Raw genomic sequence first — 22,874 nt, forward strand, 5'->3', positions numbered from 1 at the left:
ATAGTGAAGGTGAGGGAGAAACTGGCACCTCTCTAAGCAAGACAGATGGGCTGAATTGAGCCTGGGGACCCATAGCATCTTTATCAGGTAGCACTTGCATCTAACCCCTAGAATCATGGCACCTCTAATAAGTGTGGCTCTTGGTCGTCCCTATTGATTGGGTCAGTGGGCTTCAGTAATGATAAAACAAAACCTCTCCATATTGACCTAATAATGGAGTTGAAGAATTAGATGGCAAGACTTTTCTTAATTGATTATGAGTCCTAGGACATAAAATTTCAAGACTTAAAAAAAACCCCACAGAATTCTTCTAAATTTGAAAGTGTTTATCAGGACTAGAAATCTTCTTGATTAGTATCATTTAAAAAGAACTACCATAAACTCTAAGGAAATCCAACGTCTATGTGGATACAATTATACTAAACTTTTTTAGGCAGATAAAAAATGTGCTGCTTTTCTTTAAAAACCTCATTAGGTCTTGATTAGTTTACAAGAACATAAGCCTGAAGGTATCAAGCTGATTGGTGAAATGTGTGTGTAAGATGCTCTTTCATGGATGGTGTTTTGTGAAGCTCAATTTCATGTTATTCTTTAGATGGGAAAAACATTTATAAAAAGACTCTAGCTATCAATCTTAATTGCTGCAAACTAAATTGTGCCTCTGCCCAACGACAATATTAGAAACCACCACCTCAAATCCCTTCAAGATGTGTTTCGTTATAAACTCTGAACCCCTGGAAGCTGGTGACAGAATAAATAAAGGATCTACATTACCAGTTATAAAAACCAAGATGAGGAAAACAATACTTTTTTTAAAAACAATCAAAATAATATGGATAAATCATTTGGTTAAGATAGGTTTTGTAAAAGTAAATCTATCTTTGAGTTATGAGAAAGCTTCAAGTCAGATCATGCATGAGGTACTGTAACTTCCAAACCTGTGGGTGGTACTTGAGAGGTCATATAAAATTTTAGAAATGTTTTTCAAGCCACTCACAATGTACCATGGAATTCTTTAGGAGTCACATACTATCTGGCCCCGAGGCTAATCTATTTGTTGGAAAGTTTAAGTACTAAACAAAAGCATTAGTTCAGACATTTTAGAATTCAAAAAAATCTATTAGGCGAACAAAGAAGTGTGGGTAAATTAAGCTTAAGAGTATATGTTTTGGACTCAATTCTTCAGGCTAACATTGTTATACTACTTGCAGACAGTGATTTTTGTCACTCACCAAGGTTAGGAAGAAAACTTAACCTCTCTAAGGTTCATCTATAAAATACAGGTAAGGAGTGTCTCTCTTTAATCCGCCCTGTGGGAGGACTAAGTGAGATACTATGTGAGTATCTCATAATCTCTGCTGAGGACTAAATGAGATACTAGGAGTCAAGTAATTAACTCAGGACCTGAGTTAATTACATTAAATATCCACATATTCACATTAAATATCCACATAAATATCCACACATTAAATATCCACATATTTTAGTAACAGAATGTTATAGCTGAAAGGAATCTTTTAGCTATAAGAGATTATTTGCATCTTGGAAAGTGAGCTTAAATCTCTAGAAATATTAGCATCAAGAGACACATTTAAAAAAATACAAACAAAAAATTTCCCACCAGCATTAGTGTCTTTCTGAAAGTTTATACATGCAGAACCAAGCCATCTCCCTTTCCAGAAAGTCCCAAAGTGTAAAATACTAAGGTAAACAGCTTCTGGAAAATATGTATTAAATTTATATCAGTTTGCATGATCATACATTTTTGTAAAGAAAAATGATTGTTCCTTACAGGTGATATAAAATCCACGGGATTTAAATCAAACCCAGCCTCAGAACAGCCAGTCTGGGTGTGTACTATACATTAACGGCCACCTGCATCGCTCTAGCCAATGGTGAGGTATCATATGCTTCAAACAGATGGCCCAAACCGTGCCAATTAAAGTTTAGCAACCCCAGGCTTCAGAACTTTGCTAAGTGTGTGTAGTGTGTTTCCAGTTTGCTGGAAGTTGATCCCTTTTCGTTTACAGAACGTGGTACTCACTCCAACATTTCCCTTCCTCATACCTGGAGTACATAAACCTGCGGCACACTTTATGAGCTAATGGTCTGCATAGCGTCTTGATTCACGGAGACCCAGGGAGGAATGATGTCACACATTTTCCAACAGAAGATATGCTCACTGAGGCAATATTCAAACTGCTGGCAACGCCAACCAAAATGCTAAGGACCGCAGAAAGCCACATTAAAAGACTTTTCTTCTGCCAGTTTAGAGTTATCAGGTTCTGCCTTCTCAGTGCCAATCCCTCCACCGGTGACAAGGCAGCCCTTGTTAATGTTTAATTCTAAGATGTGCAGTTTATGAAGTTTCCAACCTACCATCACTGCTTCCCCTGAGGACTACATCTGGCGAAGGTGTCTGCCGGGAACGGGAGCCAAAGGAATCCAGGCTGTCGAAGGAATCATCTCTGCCGTGTCGAGGGGGAGAGAGAGAGTCGCTGCGCTCGGAATCCCAGCAGTCGATGTAGCCACTGTCTCGGATACTACGTTTAGGACTCTCAATGTCATCAGTCTCCTGTCCAAAAATAAAACGAGAGGATTACAGACATTACAACAACAGATGTTGAGCTTCCAATCAGTCTGCAGTGGTTCCCCCCAGAAAAATCAGTCTCCAGTGGTCCCCCCAAATCCCTGCCTCTAGTGTCAGTATTGACAGGTGATAGCAAACGGTTATTGAATCGATTATCATCCACAAGCCAACATTTCATGCTTCAACCCTTCCCTGCTGTAACTTTCCCAATCAGAAAATCACACACACTAAGAAAAACAAAAACAAACAGAAAAACCTAGTAGCGCTTACACCACATTGTTTAAAAAAAAAAAAAAAAGAAAAAAAATCAAAGGAATTGAGAATAAAAGATCATCAAGCTTGGATTCACAGGAATCCTGTGACAGATGAAAACAAAAGTGAAAACTAAAGCCTTAACCTTGACCCGTCTTTCGGAATCCATAACTGCATATCTGTTCCGGGACAGAGCCCCTAGTTCAGCGGTGCAACTGCTCCTGTTCATGCGATCTGGCAAATGCACACAGCATTTGTTTTTGCAAAAGAATCAGATCCGTAAAATCCTGGAGCAGCATGCTTCCATCTCCTGCTACCTTAAAGGGAAATTCCTTCTCTGAAAGGGAGCTGTCTTTCTGAGGCAAAAAGTTGGGGGATAAAAGCAATGAAAAATATGCAAAATGCTTTTCCTGATGCCTCAGAAGAATCCAAGCATGCTCTCGCTCGGCCAGCTCTTGGCGCTGGGGGAGCTGAAAGCACTTGAGGCTGACCCACATGTTCAGAGCACCGAGAACAATGGCTGTCTTTGACAGCCTGTGATTATAAATTCTTTCCAGCGCAAGCAGCACATACTAAAACACTGAAACTCCAGCAGGAGAAAGGTCAGTCAAAGCCATCCTCACCCTCGTGTTATAATAAAAGCCTTGTTCCCGCCAGTGTCTTAGCATTAATTACAATAGTCCAGGCTGACGAAAACAAAAATAACTCCAGTCACTCAAAGATAAATCTCAGTTTAATCTCCCCCAGACTGTCACTTAAAATCAGGGCTGTGCATGACATTGGCAGAGGGGCACGTTCTCATCTGCAACGACTGGAATGTCACACTGGATTTCCTGGGATGCTCAGGAAAGTCCCCTCCACATTCCCGAAGGAAAGAAAACAATAAATATTCTCCATGTGCGAGATTTTTGGAAACTGTCTGTACTGGCTAATGCGCCCGCTGGAGCCAATGCCTTTGGAGGAAGCACCTTTGCCGGCTGCTTCTATCAATTATATCCAGAGCCTCTGACACAATCCCCAGTGGGAGGCCCTTTGAGGGGATGGAGTGGCTGTAATTCACACGGCACACACAGGTTTGCATCAAGAGGAGAGGGTGGGAGAGAGCAGAAGGGCAGGGCTGAAAGGAGCACCCTGCAGTCTCCACACTGAGCACCTGATTAGCGCCCCTGAAGAATAGTTGTCGAGCGGCCTGGGTGAGGACAGCTGACATGACTCTCCAGAGGAAGGCAGAAATTCCAGTTATGGAAATTAAGGTAGTTTATTTGTAGGTCAGAAGTTAACCAGGACTTGAACGAAAGCCAGGACTGACTAGCTGGAAAAGGAAGAACTCATGACTAATGGAAAAGTATAGATCTAAATTGGATATGGTTTCATATTTAATTTCTTTGAAAAAGCAAGTAATTATCTTGGATTATTTATCCACTGAGAACAGGCCAAATGCTTACAAGTGAAGTTCACTTTTATTGAACACTTACTATATGTCTGGGGCTATGCTTGATGCTCTTTATACATTAATACATTATATTATCCAATCCTCACACACCCCACCCCAGGAATGTGGTTAGCACTGTCCCCATTTTACAGAAGAGAAGAGTAAGCATCAGAGAGGATAAGTAACCTAACTGAGATCACACAGTAAGCAGCAAAGCTGTGATCCCAACACAGTCCTCTGTCTCCAAATCCTAAGGTAAACACCTAAAAACATTTGATCAACGTTGGTGTAGTTACATCTGCCGCCATCAGCATCATCACCTCTTCCAATCACTAGACACTGCCTCCTTTCTCTGTGGATGATGCTCCCCTGGATGATGGCCCTTCGCTAAATGCTGTTTATGCCTACAAAACCAAACTATAAATATTGCAAAAAAGTACTGTAGGGCACTTTAGAGTAGGTTAAGAGCGTGTCTTGGAAGCTCGGCTGACTGGGTTTAAATCCTAGCTCTACCTCTTGTCCACTGTACGATGTTAGCTCAGTTATTTCACCTTGCCCAATCTCAGTTTGTTCATTGAAAAATGGAGCTAATAACAACATCTATTTCACAGGATTGCTGGAAGGGTTGTATTACTATATGGAAAGCATTCAGAAGAAAAATGCCTGACCTATAGTAAGTGCTCAAAAAGTGTTTGCTATGGTTATAATTACCACTATATATTCATTTGGGTATGTAAATATCAATATATAAGTCATACAAAATGTATCAGTGTAGTTAAGGACACAACCTTATATCCACACTGATACACTTTTATCTCCTTTTCCATTTATATCCCATATCTAGATGCCTTGGGCCCAATTTCCCCATTGGGAGAACAGACACTCAGGGAGTTCAGCCACTGGTCACATCTAGAAATGACACAATTTTATGAGCTGCTTGGGGCAGCATTACGAAGCTGGATTTAATACAGAAAGCCTCTCCCAAAGGTCCAAATGTTTCCCCCACTCCTACCCTACAAACCATAGGAGAATAGAAAGGAAGAAAGAGAAAGTCAACATGCTTCTTGGAACTTCAGCTGCTTTCTCACAGCTAGTTATGGGAAAGAAAAACAAAAAGCCCTTTCTGTTCATGACTATGCAGAAAGCCAAGAATAAAACCCTGGATCAAGTGAGAGCTAGAAGCTGAATGGCACAGTCAGTTGCAAAAAGTGAAAAACCAGGCCACCTGTGCCATCTTTGGTCAAGATGGTCTGTTGGAACCTTGGGGCGAAGCAAGAAGCTAGTTCTTCAGCCAGAAATAAAGATGGATGGACAATTGTACTGGATTCCATCAAGTCACCTAAAGTTAAGCTTTTGGGGGGAGATTAGAAAATATAAACCAACACAAAGGATAACACAGTCTAAATTCTCCTTTCTTGGGGGGTCTAGTTATGTCGTCTATGTTTTTCACCTAGGAGCCCAATAGCATTCTGTCTTCTACAGAGAGCACTCCAGGAAAGGGAGAGAAGAGTCAGATCTATCCATTGTGCTAATTGCTAGTTGTTCTAGTAAAAGTGTGTTAACGAGTGGGGTGAGAACCAGCAGCTTCCACATTTTTGAATTATTTCATTCATCTGTCCTCTTCACATTCTCTTTTGTCAGAGATAATGAAAACCAGCTAGGGTTGGTGGATGACTTATGGTATCTGAGAAACTCCAGATGCCTCTGTTTTACCAATCAACATTTCCTGTTTCCTTTGTGATTTATTTATAAAGTGGCTAAATCCTATTCTGGAGGGTTTTTGGGTTCTACTTTTCCAACCTGATGACCCATGTCCACCCACCACACTCTGGGTGGGGAAGCCATTCACTGAGCATCTTCCATGTGCCAAGCACTGTCCTAGTGCTGGGGACACAACATTCTGCAAAAACAATAAATACTCTGTCCTCATGGGCCTTATATTCTAGAAGGGAAGACAAAAAATAAATAGCAAAATGAATGAATACAAAGTTGGGTGGTAAGTATCACTGAAAAATAAAGCAGGTTAGAGGAAGAGAAGTTGATAGCAGTTGCTATTTTGGGCAGAGATTTGTGCTTGCCCGCCCCCATCCCGCTCCCCCCGCCATTTACCCCCTTGTTTCGGTAAACATCCCTCACCTCTTGAAACAGTAGTAGCTTAGGCCAGTCATGGTACCCCTTGCCCCTGGTCACAGTGGCTTGTGCAGGAATAGGACCCACACTGGGCTGGAGTCCACCCTTGGGAATTTTACAACTGGGGCCAGGGGGACAAATTCCCTTGCCTTTGCAATCCTGGGGATGCTGTTGGCCATCCCTGATGTGAGGGAATGTTTGCCTATTGGAGGAGAGAATGAGTTCTGGGAGAGATAGGAAGAGATGAGGGAAAGACTTAGAGAGGCAGCTGACTACTGACTTTCTAATTCCAGTCTGAAATCTCTAGGTCCACCCTCGTCCTTATGGTTCTTCTCCCTTTAATATCAATATACTCATAGTAATTCCCCTTTGTTCAGTTTAAGTGTTCCCTCCTTTGGAAGACCTCCTCTGACATACCCAGACTCAGTGAAAGGCCATTGTCACTATGCTTTCAGAGATCTCTTTTTGGACATAGCAATAGCAACCTAGTATGAATACCTACTGTGTGCCAGACGCTTATGCTAAGGGCTCTCCAGGTGCTACTTGTATTACTGAATGTAACAAGTTGCACCACGGTTACTAATTTTTATGCACAGTTCTCCTACTAGAAAAATGAATATTAAAAAATGTCTGGGTAGTCTCTTTTGTGAAAGGGAAAATTTTAATTTCAAATTTATTTCAGCCTGTACAGAAGAGATGACTCTGGTCCCTCAATATCTGTTCTCCATTTCTTTTCCAGTGAAAATACCCACAATTTGTAGCTGAAATAAAATCTACTTTTCCCAAGTCTCTCCTTGCAGCTACGTATGGGTGTGTGACCAGGTTTATGAGGTCAATACGATGTGAGCAGAGATGTGGTGCGTGACTTCCCAGAAGTGCGTTTAAAGGGAGCGCGGAGGCCCCTCTTGCCCTCGTGCCTCTTTTTTTTTTGACTCAACTGCGGACGTGATGGCTAACACTTGCACAGCCATCTTGGACCAGCAGGTGAGAAGCCACGGGTGGAGTATGGTGTAGCCAAAAGATGGAAGGAGACTGAGTCCCTGATCATCACCAGCCCATACCAGCCCTGAACTGCTCATGTCCACACCTCACTTATGTGACTTCAAAACAAACCTCTATCTTATTGAAGCCACTGCTGGAGTTTTCTGCACTTCCCAGGTGAACCCAATCCTAACTGATAAACTGAAATAATATGTATTCTAAATAAACTAATATTTCCATGTATTAGATAGACCTGTGAAGTTCAGGTCGATTGTTCTCTACCTTATATAGGAATATGGGACTGCTACAGCTGGCCATTTTAGTTATGTTTTGTCCAGTGATACTAACTATTCTCCCATGTCCTGTAATGTTATTCATATTTATTTAAAAAGGCAACAGCTGTTCACAACAACAGGCCATTTCAAGGCAGTTGAAGCAACCAACTGTCTCAATAGAAAGGGAAGCTAAGAGAGATGAAGAAACCAATAGCTCCTCAGATTACAGAGGAGCTGGACTAGTGGTAAGAAATGTCAATAACAAGAATAAATCAGATTCCAAGAGACTCCAACAGGGGAACTGTGAGGCAGAGCTTTTAAATATGTAGTTTAAAAAAGATGACCCATCTATCATTATTCAAGTCCAAACTTAATATGAAAAAAGTTTAGATTTCACAAATCCAGAGTGGATCTGTACTGGATTTGTATTGTACTTTCTCCAACAATAGAGTTAGATGAAAAACTAAAGGACAAATAAGAATTAAGACTCCGTGTTTAACGGAGTCGGTGTGTTTATTTTTCAAAGACTTCAGCTTTAAAAACTTTCTTTATATGTATTATGACCAATTTGAAAGATTTGTCCATTTATAAATATGTGATCCAGACTGGCATGAGGCAAATGAGAAGAACTATGAGGGCTATTAGCTGTGAGTTAAGGAAAGAAGAATAAACTATTAGAAAATTAGACCAGATTCTTGCTTTCAGTATTAAAAGAAAAATTGCAAAGCATGGAATGTCTCTCAGTGAGATCTCATTAGTGCCATTTAGTTTGCATGTTAGAGAAAAAGGGAAGAGCAAGGCCTTGACTGATTTGTGCCACAATATGGGCCTTCTCCAAAACCCACGGAGGCTACTAGTTACAAACGAACTCACCGATTCACTACGGCTGGTTGGGTGGGGCTCCTCCCAGGTAATATACATCCTAGTACTTTGAATGAGTTAATCTATACTGTTGAACCTTAAAAAGGACCACATAGGCATAGACACATAAAACATGCCATTGTTTCCTTGACAAATTCCTACCTTAGCTCAGTCTTTCCCATAATCAAGTAAACAAATAAAGCTTTACATATTGTGAAAAATGTTTTCCAAATTTCCAGCTCATTCCAATACAATGGCCATGACGTGCACATCTTAGAAGAGAATGCATCTAATTATCAGAGCCCATCCAGGGTGGATGCCCAGGCAACAACTTGGCTGATGTTACCTCACCCACACCAAAGCCCTGACGAGTAAGCAAAATGACCTTTAGGATGAAAGTGCAGAGCAAGTCTTCATTTTTGTATAATGCTGCATTGTTCAATTCCGGCATTATTCCCCCAAGAAACAAGCACCAAGCTCTTTGGCATACAAGCCACACACTGACAGATTGAATTTGCTCTTTTGCAATTAAAGTTGGATGAGCTCAGATCTCCCATTTTCCAAAGGGTGTAAAAGTTCAGGTAAGCGTGGGATGCACAAGGCAAGTATGTCAATGGTAAGGACATCGCTGGTAAGACAAGTGGTCGTTTCCTTGAGGGTATGACATCTTTAGCTTGTGCAATTCCACCATGCAGAACTGCAATGATCAAAAAACAAGCAAATGTGTTGCTTTCCCACCTTGTCTAAACCTCATGGGATAAAGAAGAAAAGCCAAGTTACCTTTCTCATCTGAGCCAGCAAGCCTTCGAACTCCTTCAAGTTCAGTGTCGTTCCACTGTAGGATGCACAGCTATTCGCTGCTTTTCCCAGCCAGTAAATGGTAACTAATACCTGGGAAACAAAACCACACACAAGAGCAGGAGAATTTTCCCTCAAGAATTACTTTTAAACTAAGGAATCGATAATGCTCCACTAACAGAAAAGCAGGAAGGTGAGAATGTACAACGTTGACTTATGAAAACCACCATCCATGAGGTATCCATTAAATGTAAAATCATTTTAATAAGAACTCAATGCTGTATCAGTCAACACAAACATGATTCTGTAGTCAAAATAAGACTCCAGTTTTATGAAGAGTTCATCTATAACATATCAAGAAGGGAAACTAAATCGTCTAAAATTATTTTTGTATAATGAAATACTCAAATATTCAAAATTAGGAAGCACAATTTTTCAGAAACTGTGGAGTCTTTACCCAGATAAGCAATGAATAGGTTGTCAGTTCCTTTTGAGAGAGGTTCTTTTAAAGCTCTACAGTTTCTACTCACGGGCACAGACTTTCTGCTAAGACCAAGGGCAAAAAAACTGAGGAGTGAGTGATAAAGGTTAATTAGTGGTTCCCAGCACAAAATCAACATAATATATCTAATGAAAGTCAGAAGCAAACAATGCAGTGAAGAATATGATCCGTGGGGTACAGGTAGATTTCCACTCATCTGAGATGGGAAATATTGAGCTTGGGCAAGGTTACTGCCTCTTAAACTACCTTGGATGTTTAAGAAGGTCTATGAATATTCAGTGGTCTGAAGTTATAGTCCTAAAGTTGTTTTGTTCTGTCTTTCCAAAGAAACTGTCCACAAAAGCAAACGTTCTTTACACTGATATTCCCATAAAACCCGGCAGGGGTTGGCTGACGATGAGTCCTTAATATTGAATTACTGAGATCTGAAGCCTATGGAAAAGCTAAAACTATTATTTCATTTCTACATTAGGTCTTACTGCTTCAACCAGGGTGGAAAGTACTTATTGCACCTCCCTCCACCTGCTAGGCCTGAAAATGCCTTGGACAATGTGATATGTGTACATGGGTTCAGATGGTAACAGGTCCAAAATACAGTTATGTGCCATCAATGCTACGATGTGACTTCGTTTTCTAAAAACCTATGTGGGAAACTTATACTTCAGGAGTCCTTCAAAACTTCCAGAAAGCTTTTTTTTTCTTTTTTTAACTGATTGCTTACAAATAAATTTCAGAGAACAGACAATTCCAAATGTCGGGACATTAATTAAAATCATAAAATAACTTATGTAGGCTAAGCATATGAGAGGTGTAATAGGAGAGGTGTAATAGGAGAATGGGGAAAAATATGTGTTGTGTTTTAGATTATAGGTTTTCTGATTTATTTAAAATTGTATGATGAAAAATGGTATTCTGTCCTAGTTTTAAAGTGGAAGAAAAAGAAGGTAAGAATGAGCATGTCAATCAAATATAACAGCACCCTAGAAATTAAAAAAATAAAGGGTGAGTGTCACAGCGAATTTTCCTTTCTTACATGCAGAAGGTTGTTTCTTACATTCCTCAATTTAACCTTAAAATAAAAGAGCAATAATATACTTACCTTTTGAAAATAAAATAAGATCTAATTCCAAAAAGCTGATTTTGGGAAGTAGTAATAAAAACTCAAAAGATTAGTAGAAAAAAAAATACAAAAAATACAGGCCCACGACAGCCAATATTATTCATATTATGCTGACCTTTCCCTAAAACTTGCCCAACTGCATAATATAATAATCCCATCTGTGCCCATCAACGGAAAGGAACTAATGTAAGTCCTGAGACAGACTGTTTTGTGTTTGAGAGACTGAATCACAAACAGAGCACAGGCTTTCATTTGTTTATTTCTAGATTGAGCACTTATCCAATTAAAGAGAACTCCTCCAAATCTGCCATTTTTATTTCTGTTATAGTCATTAATTATTCTATCAGAGACACATGCACTTGTCTTCTAAGAAGGACTCTTGCTAGCAAGGCATACAAGAAGCACTGAACGTATGAACTAAATTTTACACTTGAACCATCAAAGTCAGAAGGAGTAAGTCTAGAAAGTGAAGGTAAAATACTTACATTTTTCAGCTTCCTACTATAATCAAGGCTCCTAGTTAAGGAAAAGGAAAAGAAAATATGATCAGAACAGCAGTTTCTTCACTGTGATCTTCCCTTGAACACCTCTAAGATGTACCTGAAGTTAACTAATATAATTAAGTCAAAATATATTCTTTTGAAAGGCCTATGATTAGTGATTACAGGTACCAAATAAAATTATTTAGAAAACACAAGGTGGGCTTAATGTTACATAGTGCACCTTGAAAAGATGAACGCTAACATCTGGAAAATAAAGAATTTCATTTAAACCCAGGATTGTTTATGTCTGTATTCTCAAAGTTTAACTGTTAAACTAAAATTCTGCCTTGATTATAGACCACTGTCAAACTGAAATGTGACTACACTTCTAAAATTTTTTTATAGAAGTACTTTTAACAAAGGTCTAAAACTTTAATTAAATAGACCTGAAAACATATGTACATGAGGCAGTACTATCCAAATATTTGTTCTTTTCTGTTATGGATATAAATTAGTGTTGGGAATTAGCCATAAGCAAGAAAATATGCACGTTATGTTCAAATATATACATGTGCATTCTTAAATATACATAAATATTTATCCTTAAACTATAAACAAATAAACTGGTGGTACTTTCTAAATATGCATACAGTGAAATATGAAAAATTTCCCCAAATTAGCCCAAAGTTTCTTTAACATGTCAACAAATCAATACTAGGAAAAACAAACACCGTTGTTTCTTTTTTCCACAGTAACTTCAGTTGGGGGTAGAAAAGGAGAACGCAATGCTATTATATACGTAAGGCAACAACTCCTTCAAGTATTTGGACTTCAACTACTTCATTGCTGAATATTCTGACCCAAAGTACATATGAATGAATAGGTGCCCGATTTTAAGTCAAATGAGATTTGCGGGACTAGAAAACACTGTAGTATATACTAAAGAGATAAAGCCATCAACAGGGACTTGGATTGAAAGAAGCACTGGTCCAACTTGGATTTGATTAAGAGAATGCTTTTATACTTCCCCATTTGACAGAAAAAAATGATATGTCATTATCTGCTTAGATATTTGCTAGAATTTTTAAAAATTTAACAACAACAACAATAAAAATTTAACACAAAAAAAACCCCAAGTGAAAACAATAAATCTATAAAACATTTGAAATTTTTATGAAAATCAAGTTAAGAATAGGGAACATAAAACTTTTCTGCACTGAGAATAAAAGTTCATTGATTAAAATTGTGACCCAGTTCTAAAAAAATTGTGCTTGGCACATACTAGGAGCTCAGAAAGTATTTGCTGAATGATTTCCACTTAACAATCAATTAGGTGAAAATGCTTCCAAATTTTTCAGATACATATTGGGAGCAGTGCAAAGCCTTTCCTCCTTTCATCCAATTGTTTTGAATCCCTGGAAAAGATACTTGCTTCATGCCCTGCTGGACTCTGCTTTAATTTCCCATCCAAGTTGTCTGGCATCCATTACAGGTAGAGTTCACTAAATTACACATGAAGTAATCATTTGCAGGTTTTTCCTTTTTTTTTTTCTTTTTAATTTACTCAAGTTACCTCTCAGAAAAATGTAAGAAAAATTACCCACAATGAAAGCTAAACTAAAGAGTATTTTTTTTAAAGCAATTTCAGAAAAGCATCGAAATTTCCTCTGTGGGATCTACCCCTATACCTTACTGCTTATGCTATTAATGGATGTCATGGGGGTGTTCGCCACCTTTGCTGGTGTTCTGTTCAACTTTCCGTGGAAAAAAGCAGAGAAATACAGCACTTCTACTCTAATCTACCAAAGCTGTAAAATCTATGTATGTTACAAATGTCGCTGGTACAGCACCAAATTAAACCAACATCATTTACAGAACAGTTTGAAACAGAAAGCTCATCTGTGCCCCACTCCTCCCTAAAACTAGAAATGATTTTCTATGTACTATAAATGAATTTATGCCATCATTTTGATATAAAATTATTTATGTTCTTCTAAATCTTCATACCGTGAAATAAAAATTTTTTTCTTCATAATTTTTCCAGGTTCAACATCCTACAATGCTTGGGGACAGTCTCGCCCACCACACCCATCCTTGCTCATTACCCTTCTACCACACTGACTACTTTTCTTTTTAAACATCAAGTTGGTTTCCCTTCCCTAGCCTTTCTCCATGCTCTTCCTCGCCCATCAATGCCTTACAGATCTTTGCATGGCTGGTTCTTGCTTCCTTTAGCTTCACTTCATGCCTCATTCCTTAGCTGAAATACCAGCTCTTCAGAGAGGCTACTTTCTTGACCACCTCTGGACTGATCACTCTTTTTTTTTTCAGTTTTATTGAGATATAATTGACATACAATATTGTAGAAGTTCAAGGTGTACAACATAATGATTTAACATACCATGTTTCCCCCAAAATAAGACCTAGCCCAAAAATAAGCCCCAGTTAAGATCGTCAGCCAGACGGATGCATTTAGTACATTATGACGATGTTCCAGAAGAAGATGCCATGATTGTATTTGAATAAATGTAGATTGTTGTACATGAAAAAATAAGACATCCCCTGAAAATATGCCCTAATGCGTCTTTTGGAGCAAACATTAATATATAAGACCAGGTCTTATTTTCAGGGGAACATGGGCATGCATTGCGATGGTCACTAGTTCATCTCATCTATTTTTTCTTCTCAGCACTTACCACTTCCTGCAATTGTCTTTTTTATTTACTTATTTATTTGTCATTTCTTGACACTGGATGTAAATTCCATGTGGACAGAAGGCACCGGTTAGCTTGTTTATTCTTGTTCTCTGATGACTAGAAAGTATCCGATACACAGCTGCTACTCAATAAATATTTGTTGAATGAATGACTGAAAACTGATAGAGTCATAGCGAAGGTGATGGAAAAGTATTGCTTAAGGAAAATAATAACGTTCAAGTGAAGGAAAAACTAAAAAGGGAAAGAAATGAGGACAAGAGATGCAAAAGGAGAGATAAATGGAAAGACAAGAGAAAAAAGGGAATGGAGCACAGGGAAGAGAAGGGGATGGAAAAGAAGCAGAGAGAAAGATAAAAGAAATGACAGAGAAAAGGACAGGAGAAGGGGAAGATGCAACAGTGACTGAGAAGTGACCGTGTCTTGGTGCCACTGCTCTAAGTGACTTTGTTTCCTTTAGGTTGCTTTCCATGCTTTTGAATTAAAGTCTCTTTCTTTAAAAGTTGGTTGAGCCATCTTCTCGGATCTGCACTGAGCACATTTGAGCTAGAATCTTACCTGAGAGAACATTCTGTCCAATTCCGTTTTATAGATGAAACAAGGGAACGTGCCTAGGATTGCAGAACGCGGGAGTAGCAGATGGAGGGCTGGTCCCCTGACTTTCTGATAACCCAGTTATTTTTATAGATAAGAAACAAAGATGCTAAGAGTTCTGAATTTCTAAAACCAATCTCAGAATTCTCCTGGTTTAGTAACATATTGATTTAAAGGAGCTCTAACACAGCGGCCAATATGTATGTCAAAGTGAATTTTCCCTCACTCTCCACGTAACGTGTATGTGACTAATTATTATGATGTTGCACAGTTACTATTGTTTCTGGTCGCTTGCCATCAGGTGAAACTATGACTGTGAGATGCGACAGAACCTGAAACAGTTTCCTAAACTGAACAATGATTTGTAGAGGCTGAGTACAATAATAAAAGGAACATGTGATGACTAAAATGAGGTTTATGGTAGTTTCCATATTCAAATATCATAATTGTATTCTGTTTGTTTTTTTTGCCATTAACTAACATTTTCCATGACAAACATTAAATAATGGCACATTAACAACAGAGAAGCAATTTTATGTAATCAATCATGGCTGACTCTCCCCTATTCACAGTCACAAATCATAAAATCCAATGTAAACTCCTAACTTGATTTCATGCAGTAGTTTCCATTTTTTCCCAATTATTTTCCCCCACAATTTAAAAAAAATCAATATCGTCAAATGGTATAAAATTAACAGCTCTGAATTTTGGCATCTCTCCCTTTTCTATTCTTTTATGATAAAACAACCCCAAAGTAATCAAAAGGAGGAGTATAGCCAATCCACAGACCCCGTCAACGTGCTTAAGCTTATCATTAAGGTATATTCATGCCAAATATTGTTTGACTAAAGTGGAAAATGTTTTGTATGAAATTTGTAGTCTTTAAAGGATTTCTAAACTACAGGTAAGTTATTCCTACCATCTCATAGGTCTTTTGATCTCACCGCTCTGGTCCTGAGCTATTTCTTTACAGAAAAGCACACCGCCTTTTCTTTTTCTATGACATTCTTTCCCAAGAATTCTTTGGCCCCAAACATGGCTCACCGAGTAGAAACAGTCAACAGTAGCCAAATGGCCAATGATCCATCTTCAAAGAACTTGACCATTGACACATATGTGAAAACAGTTACAAATATTAATGAAGAAGAGATTTCTCCATAATTTACTGTTCTCTTTGCATAATAAACAGAGTTCAGATCTGTTTACCAAGTTTGCAGTCTTCCAGAGCCTATTCAAATGCCCAAATGGAACTAATAAAAGCTTTTTGTCTCTCACACACAGATTCTTTGCATATTTCTTTCTTGCCTCTTCCTCCGTTAAGTTTCACCTAGTAACATTTTTCTCTTTCTGTTTAACATTCAAACATTATACGTGTGATTTTTGTATTTCAAAAAATTATGTTTGATCAGAATGAAAGCTATACACAGAGGAAAGGCCAGTGTGTCTTGTTTTCAAAGCTTGATCTTGAACCTCCACATTTTCATTTTATTAGGCATGCCCAATTCTCTTAGACCTTACCCCGTCATCCCTAACCTGCAAATCAAACCATAAATGGGTTGCCCTTCACCATAAATCGGGCATTACTTACTTGACTGTTGCTCTGTTGGATGTATCCTGCAGGTCACTAGGGTCAAAAAGTTGAGATTCTTTAAGGCCCAGCTCTTTACAACCTCTCAAGAATAAGATGATATTGTCCTAGAAGGAAGAAAAGAAATCCAAGTCTATATTATATTATCTTTATAAACCAGCCCCTCTTCTTTAATAGTCCAAATTACTGGAGGGATGTCAGTCATTAAGGCAGCGAGATTCAGTCTAAATCTTGGCTTGCTGGATTGAAAAAATCATACTTTGTTAGGACATGTCCGAGTAAACAGACACTTCAAACTTCTAAACCCATAGCCACGGCAAATTCAGCTTTTCCCTTTACCTTAACACATTTTTATAAAACTAAGTAAAATATCATTGAAAAGCAGAACTTAGCATCTTTTGGGGGAACAGTACTCAAAAAACAGATATTCCCTGTTGTTTCAAAGTTTTGTCCATGTCTTATTATCTCGAATCTGATTCAAAATTGATATTAAAAAAATAGGTTTTACTAATATCCGAGTGCCATCCTCGACAAGATGTTTTTAATTGATCTTCCAAAATACTTCCTTTGTCAATGATAATACCTCTTTGTGGACGATAAATTGAATTAAATGGGATAACATTCTAGACTTCATTGGGAAGGGAAAAAAGAGGGGCAAGTAAACGCAAAAGAAAGTAACGCAAAAGACCCTCCTCAAAGGGAAAATTTCTCTAGCAGGCACAAATTTACTTTGAACTGACAGAGTAGCAGGCACAGTTGGCAATTAAGGAGGGTTCTGGCCTTCATTTGTTGGGAGTCATTAAAAATAACAAGCGGTTCTGGAAGGGATTGTGGGTCATCCTTTTGGAACTGCAGGGTATTGGCAGCAGGTTCATCAGGTACAAGTCCCTAACTGCCCTCTTCCTAAAAAGCTTCTGACAAGCTAACTGGCCTCATCAGTTAGTGAAAACTACCGAGAGGAATGGTAAAAGTCGGTTACAGAAGTCAGATCAATGTGAACCCATCTGAATACTATAAGAAAGATGCTACAAAAATCTGAAATGGTGGTGGTGGTTACTGAACCATGTATTCACCCAAGCGCGTCAACCAAGTGAGCAGAAAGCAGAGTTTTTGCCAATTATCCAGTGTGTAGGCAGGATTCTACCCCCAAGAATCCTACCCTCTGGTGTACAGACGCTCTATGATCCTCTCCCTTTTCGTGCCACTGGAACCATGAATATGAAGGGATATCACTGTGATACCAGCTGACTTTGAGTGAATCAAAATGAAGATTATCCGTTGGGTCTGATCTAATCAGAGGAGCTTTTAAAACAAGGTGAAGTCAGAGTTCCTGGTGGCCATGAGTTCTATAGCTGTAAGGAGGTACATTCTTTCAACAACCACACGAGCTTGGAAGAGGCTTGGACAAAGCTCAGATAGGACCTCAGCACCTGCCAACACCTCGATTTCAGCCCTGTGGGATCCTGAGCAAAGAATCCAGTCATGTCATATCTGTACTTCTGATCTACAGAAACTAAGATAACAAATGGGTATTGATTTAAGTTGCTAAGTTTATGGTAATTTTTTATGCAGCAATACAAAACTTAATACACCCAGGCTCAAAACAACAAGAGCAATAGCAATAAATCACTAACCTTTATATAGCCCTTCATATATGCAAAGCATTCTTCCAAGAGCTCTGCATCTATGAACTCAGGTAACCCCTGCAACGGCCTTAGGAGGTAGGTACTACCATCATCTTCACTTTACAGAGGAGCAGTCTGAGGCACAGAACCACGAAGCAGCTTACCCAGGCTCATACAGCTGGCAAAGGATGGAAATGCAAAACAACATGGCGTATATGAGGAATTCGAGCTTCAAATCTGAGGCCAGCACCAAAGGAAGATGATGCTATGGAATCAGGCGCTGATCACAGAGGGGCTGAAATCTGAGAAATGAGTGCCCAGACCTGCTGCAGCACTAGATGGCTGGGGGTAGGCCTAGGGGAAGGTAGACAGGGTGAAGGAGAACTTAAGATTAACAAGACAGGAGACAGGGAGACCAAAGAGGAGATACTACAATCTCACTTTCCCCCCATGGAGGGTGGCCCATCCCAGAATGTGTTCTTTCCTGTGTCTTGTGTCCCTGGATTTTTTTCAGCAGATAAGATGTACCATCATTTACAAGACCTGTGTCAGTCACAAGTAGAAGGACAATGGGGTGGTTACGGTCTGAAGTCATCCATACCCTGGCCAGTCTCTCCTGCAATTACTTTACACATTTTAAAATGATCAAATTTCTCCTTGGAGTTTTTCTATTTTCCCTTCCCATCTCCAGAGATTTATAGATTGTTCAGGTGAGTCTTTTCTAGGGCATGCAACTATATTTCTGGTTGACCTGTGAGCTCTGAGGGCTTCCTGCCCAGAGGAAAGCAAAGGATGGGTCCTGGCACTCACTCTCTTGGAATCATTTGGGAGCACAGTAAAAGGACCAGACCTGTGACCACCATGTAGTCCCACAGAGGTGCATCACTGAGGCACCTCAGATTCTCAAGAAAGACAAAGAGGTACTCCTCCCATATGCATTCCCAGATGCGCGCTCGAGTGCCATGCTACATTCCACACACAGACTGCAAATACAAACACACCGTGTTGCCAGCCAGCCTGAACAGTTTGGGCTGGGAGATTTAAATGACTGCAGGTCTCCTTCCAGCTCTTTGCTGCAACGTAATGATGCTGGAGGAGAGCCAGATTCCAGGCAGGAGAAAAGCCAGAAAGAAGAGTCCTCCAGCCAAGAGCTAACAGAGGCAGCGATGACCTGAGCGGGAGGAAAGGACTATGCCTTCAATTACATAAAATGCAACTTGCAAACTCCCATCTGCTTTGCTCTTCACATTGAGATTTTTCCACGTTTATAATTCCAAGCAAAACTCACATACACATATTAATGTTTTCGCTTCAGAAGCCAAGTAGTATAACTGTCTCATTTCCAAGGGAGAAGTGGAAGACACTGATTTATGAAACCGACCATTATATTTAGATCTTACTAATGTAGTATTACAAACCTATTATACTTTTGTAAGGCTTCAAAAGAAATTTTTAATGACTCTTGAAAAAAGGCAATGATATGAAAAAGTAAAAATTGAATATTAAGGAGACACAATGACCAAACATGATTTATTACCTTTGATTGGTTCCTAGATCCAAAAAGGAAAAGTAAATAAGGCTATGAAAGTCTTATTTAAATATGGACTATATGTTGGATGATATTATTGAATGAATGTTAATTTTCTTAGACACGATGATGATGAGATTGTGGTTATATGAGAGAATGCCTTATATTTAAGCAAATGTAAATTATTTAGGGATGAGTTATTATAATGTCTATAACATAATCTCAAATGGTTCAGGGGAAAATATGTGTGTGAGTATGTGAGTGTGTGTGTGTGTGTGTGTGTGTATGCATGAAAGAGAGAGAGAGAGAGAGAGAGAGAGAGAGAGAGAGAGAGAGAGAGAATGCCTGTCATGAAGAGATACAACAAATATGGCAAAATATCAACAATTGGTGAATTAGATGAGGGATTCACAAACTTTTTCTGTAAAGGGCCAGAAAGTAAATATGGCTCTGTGGGCCTGTGGTGGTCTCTGTCAAAATGCCTCAACTCTGTTTTGCAGCCAGACAATACATAAATGAATGGGAGTGTCTGTATTCCCATAAGCTTTATCTACAAAAGTGGGCACTGGGCTAGATTGTGCCCACAGGTTGGAGTCCACCAGATCTGTTGTAGGTAAATGGTTAGGCAGGCATTCACCTTGCCATTTTTTTCAACTTTTCTGTACATTTGAAAATTTTCAAAAACATTTTGGAAAAAAGGTTTTTAAATTTGTAGAAAGGTAGTCAACCTCATTGGGTTATGACTGCTACTAAATCAATTTCATAAAATCCAAGGAAACAAATTGGTCACCTCAGAGACAATTATTGCAAAGTCACTGACATAAATGCTCAAGTGCTACTGCTGGAAAGTTACCGTTTCTGGCTAACCAGAAAGTACTGTGACATGAATTTTAAAACCCAACAGATGCACAACATAAAGTTCTTAAAAGAGTCCACTTTGGGGCGGCCAGATGGCTCAGTTGGTTACAGCGCGAGCTCTCAACAACAACGTTGCCGGTTCATTTGACGGATGGTGGGCTGCGGCCCCTGCAACTGAAGACTGAAAACGGCAACTGGACTTGGAGCCGAGCTGCGCCCTCCACCACTAGATTGAAGGACAACAACTTGGAGCTGATGGGCCCTGGAGAAACACACTGTTTCCCAATATTCCCCAATTTAAAAAGAAAGAGTCCATTCTGTGCTAGGTTAATATTTATACTGCTGTTCATGTAACTATCATGCATTAATTCCTCCTTGTTCTTGGCCCAGTGGTTTCCCATGTCATTAATTAGTGGGCCTGCTGTGTGTATGAAAATATTCCCCAGGGTCCCAGGATTGAGGTCTGAGCTTTCCACCCTCCCTGAGACCACTTCTCTGAATAAGTCCTAGTCCTTTGTTTCCCTCCCTTCTCACTCCAAAGGCAAGATGAAGGAAGGATCAGGATGGATTCTACCTCCAGAGTGTAGCCGTGTCCCCAGCCTATAGTAGGTACTCACTAAATATTTAAAATAAAGTAAGTACTATGTCCTAGGTGCTTATAAGAATGAAAAAAACAACCAATTTCCTATCCTTATGGAGTTGACATTCTAGTAGATGAAACATTAATGACTTACAACGAAAGCATTTTATCTGCAAGATTAATTTTAATGATCCATCAAATAGCTGGAATTGTTCAAGATACACATAAACAGAGGTCTGACTTCAAATCAGACGATGGAAATGAGAGAATAATAAAGATATCAAGGAACACAGCAGAACAGCTTTGGAGTCAGAAGGACTGCAGTTAGAACCGCAGCCTCATCCATTTATTAGCTACGTGAGCTTGGGCATAGTTCCTAACCTTTCTGATCCTCAAATTTCTAATCTGGAAGGTGGGGAATGCCATCTACCAGACAGGAACATCAGAATTACAGAAAATACATGGTAAGAACACAGCCCACTGTCTGGTACTTTCTGGACATTCATTATATGGTAATTATTGTTACAACATTCTTGTCAACTCAAGTCAAGAAAGGACCGTGGCAGGTGAGATGAAGAAAAGTTTATCCATCCGGGAACAACAGACACAGAGTGTATTTATAGCCCTTGCCAGTTACATGGAGATGGGGAAAAAAGTAGTTGCTGTTATTGTGTAGTTACTGTTATTAACTGCCAACTTGGCACCTCAAACATAGGCACAGACGATGTAACATTTGTAAGGTAGCTGCTTCTAAGTCATCATTTGTAATTATCCCAGAGAAATCATCTTTGCATTGCGGTTTCCAGTTCAGTTCAGAAAAGCCTACTTAATCCAAAACGTACCTGAAGGGGTGTACGAGTTACATTACGAAAACTAACGGCTGTGCAGAACATTCACTGGGAGACTACTCACAAACACCAACCACACGTCCCTCTTCTCCGTCTGCCATACTGGGATGGAGGGTTCCAGAGGTGAGAGAAAAGGCTTCCTCAGAGGCTAAGACTGTAAGTACCATGGGAGGGAGGGGCAAGAGTGAGACGGAGAAGGGAGGGCCAGCAATTCACTCCAGTGCAGCCCCCTGGGACACATCATCGCTTCATCCCTGTTGTCTTCAGAAGGCAAGCAAGGACCCGCTTGCTACCTTTCCCCTTCTCCAGCTGTCCTTTCCAACTGAAAGGAGGAAAGCACCAGCAGTTAGTGTTTCTCTAGGGAAAGCAGAGAGGTAGTGAGAAGGTCCCTTCTCTGCCTGATCTCTTTGGCTTTATTTCATTTATAGCCAGTCGGGAAAGATCACCATGATGACGGATTTGGAGTTTGCAGAAAATGAAGGTAATGCTCATTTGAGTTTCAAATGAATCCAAATGCCTATACTGTCAGGTATTTAAAATGCAATATAGATAACACATCCATATAATTTTCGGTTTCTATCAATGAAAAGACTAGGTGGAAACATCAAAATGTGCACTGGGATTAATTACACAGGATGAATTTATTATTTTAATACATTTTCTATAATATCTATTTGCTTTACAAATTTTAATAAGAATTAGGATATCTCAGGAAGATTTGTTAGTATATCACAGAAGACCCAGATCTTTTTAGAAAAATCAGTAACTAACCCTAATGTTACTTTTCTGTTCTAACTATAGGGCTTTAAAAATATATATATATATTTGGTTAGGTTTTCTACATTTGAAGCAAACAAACTCTCTTTCAAACAGAAATGCAATTATAAAATTCAAAACTGAAGAACTACATTACCAAAATATCTCCAGGAACTTACTCCACAATTAATAGAATTCGGGGATTTCCTGTACCTGCCGTGTACCCACAGTTGTTCTCTCAGACTGTGTGGGCCCCAGCCAGCTCTGGTAATTGGCTGACGCCCAGCAACAGTTAGCACTCGCAGACTTTCAATGCATTCATATTTTCCGGGAACACTTAATGAGGATACTAGGCCTTCC

General features: G+C 39.3%; 1 protein-coding gene across 7 annotated transcripts in view; it reads right to left on the reverse strand.

The window, feature by feature from the left end:
- LIMCH1 (LIM and calponin homology domains 1) overlaps positions 1-22,874 on the reverse strand; it is a 342,837-nt gene that overhangs the window by 90,453 nt on the left and 229,510 nt on the right. For 4 of the 7 annotated variants that reach the window (XM_033105729.1, XM_033105728.1, XM_033105727.1 and 1 more), the window contains exons 1-2: positions 2,988-3,284; positions 2,380-2,575 (exon numbers count right to left, since the gene is read on the reverse strand). In XM_033105729.1, coding sequence (XP_032961620.1) covers positions 2,380-2,575; positions 2,988-3,071 — 280 coding nt within the window. In that variant the 5' untranslated portion in view covers positions 3,072-3,284. Of the gene's footprint in view, positions 1-2,379; positions 2,576-2,987; positions 3,285-9,301; positions 9,413-11,426; positions 11,458-16,319; positions 16,427-22,874 lie in introns of those variants that run through there. The other 3 variants (XM_033105732.1, XM_033105731.1, XM_033105725.1) reach the window with 2 other exon arrangements.

The sequence above is a fragment of the Rhinolophus ferrumequinum genome, chromosome 5 (genome assembly GCF_004115265.2).
Source record: "Rhinolophus ferrumequinum isolate MPI-CBG mRhiFer1 chromosome 5, mRhiFer1_v1.p, whole genome shotgun sequence".
Lineage (NCBI taxonomy): Eukaryota > Metazoa > Chordata > Mammalia > Chiroptera > Rhinolophidae > Rhinolophus > Rhinolophus ferrumequinum.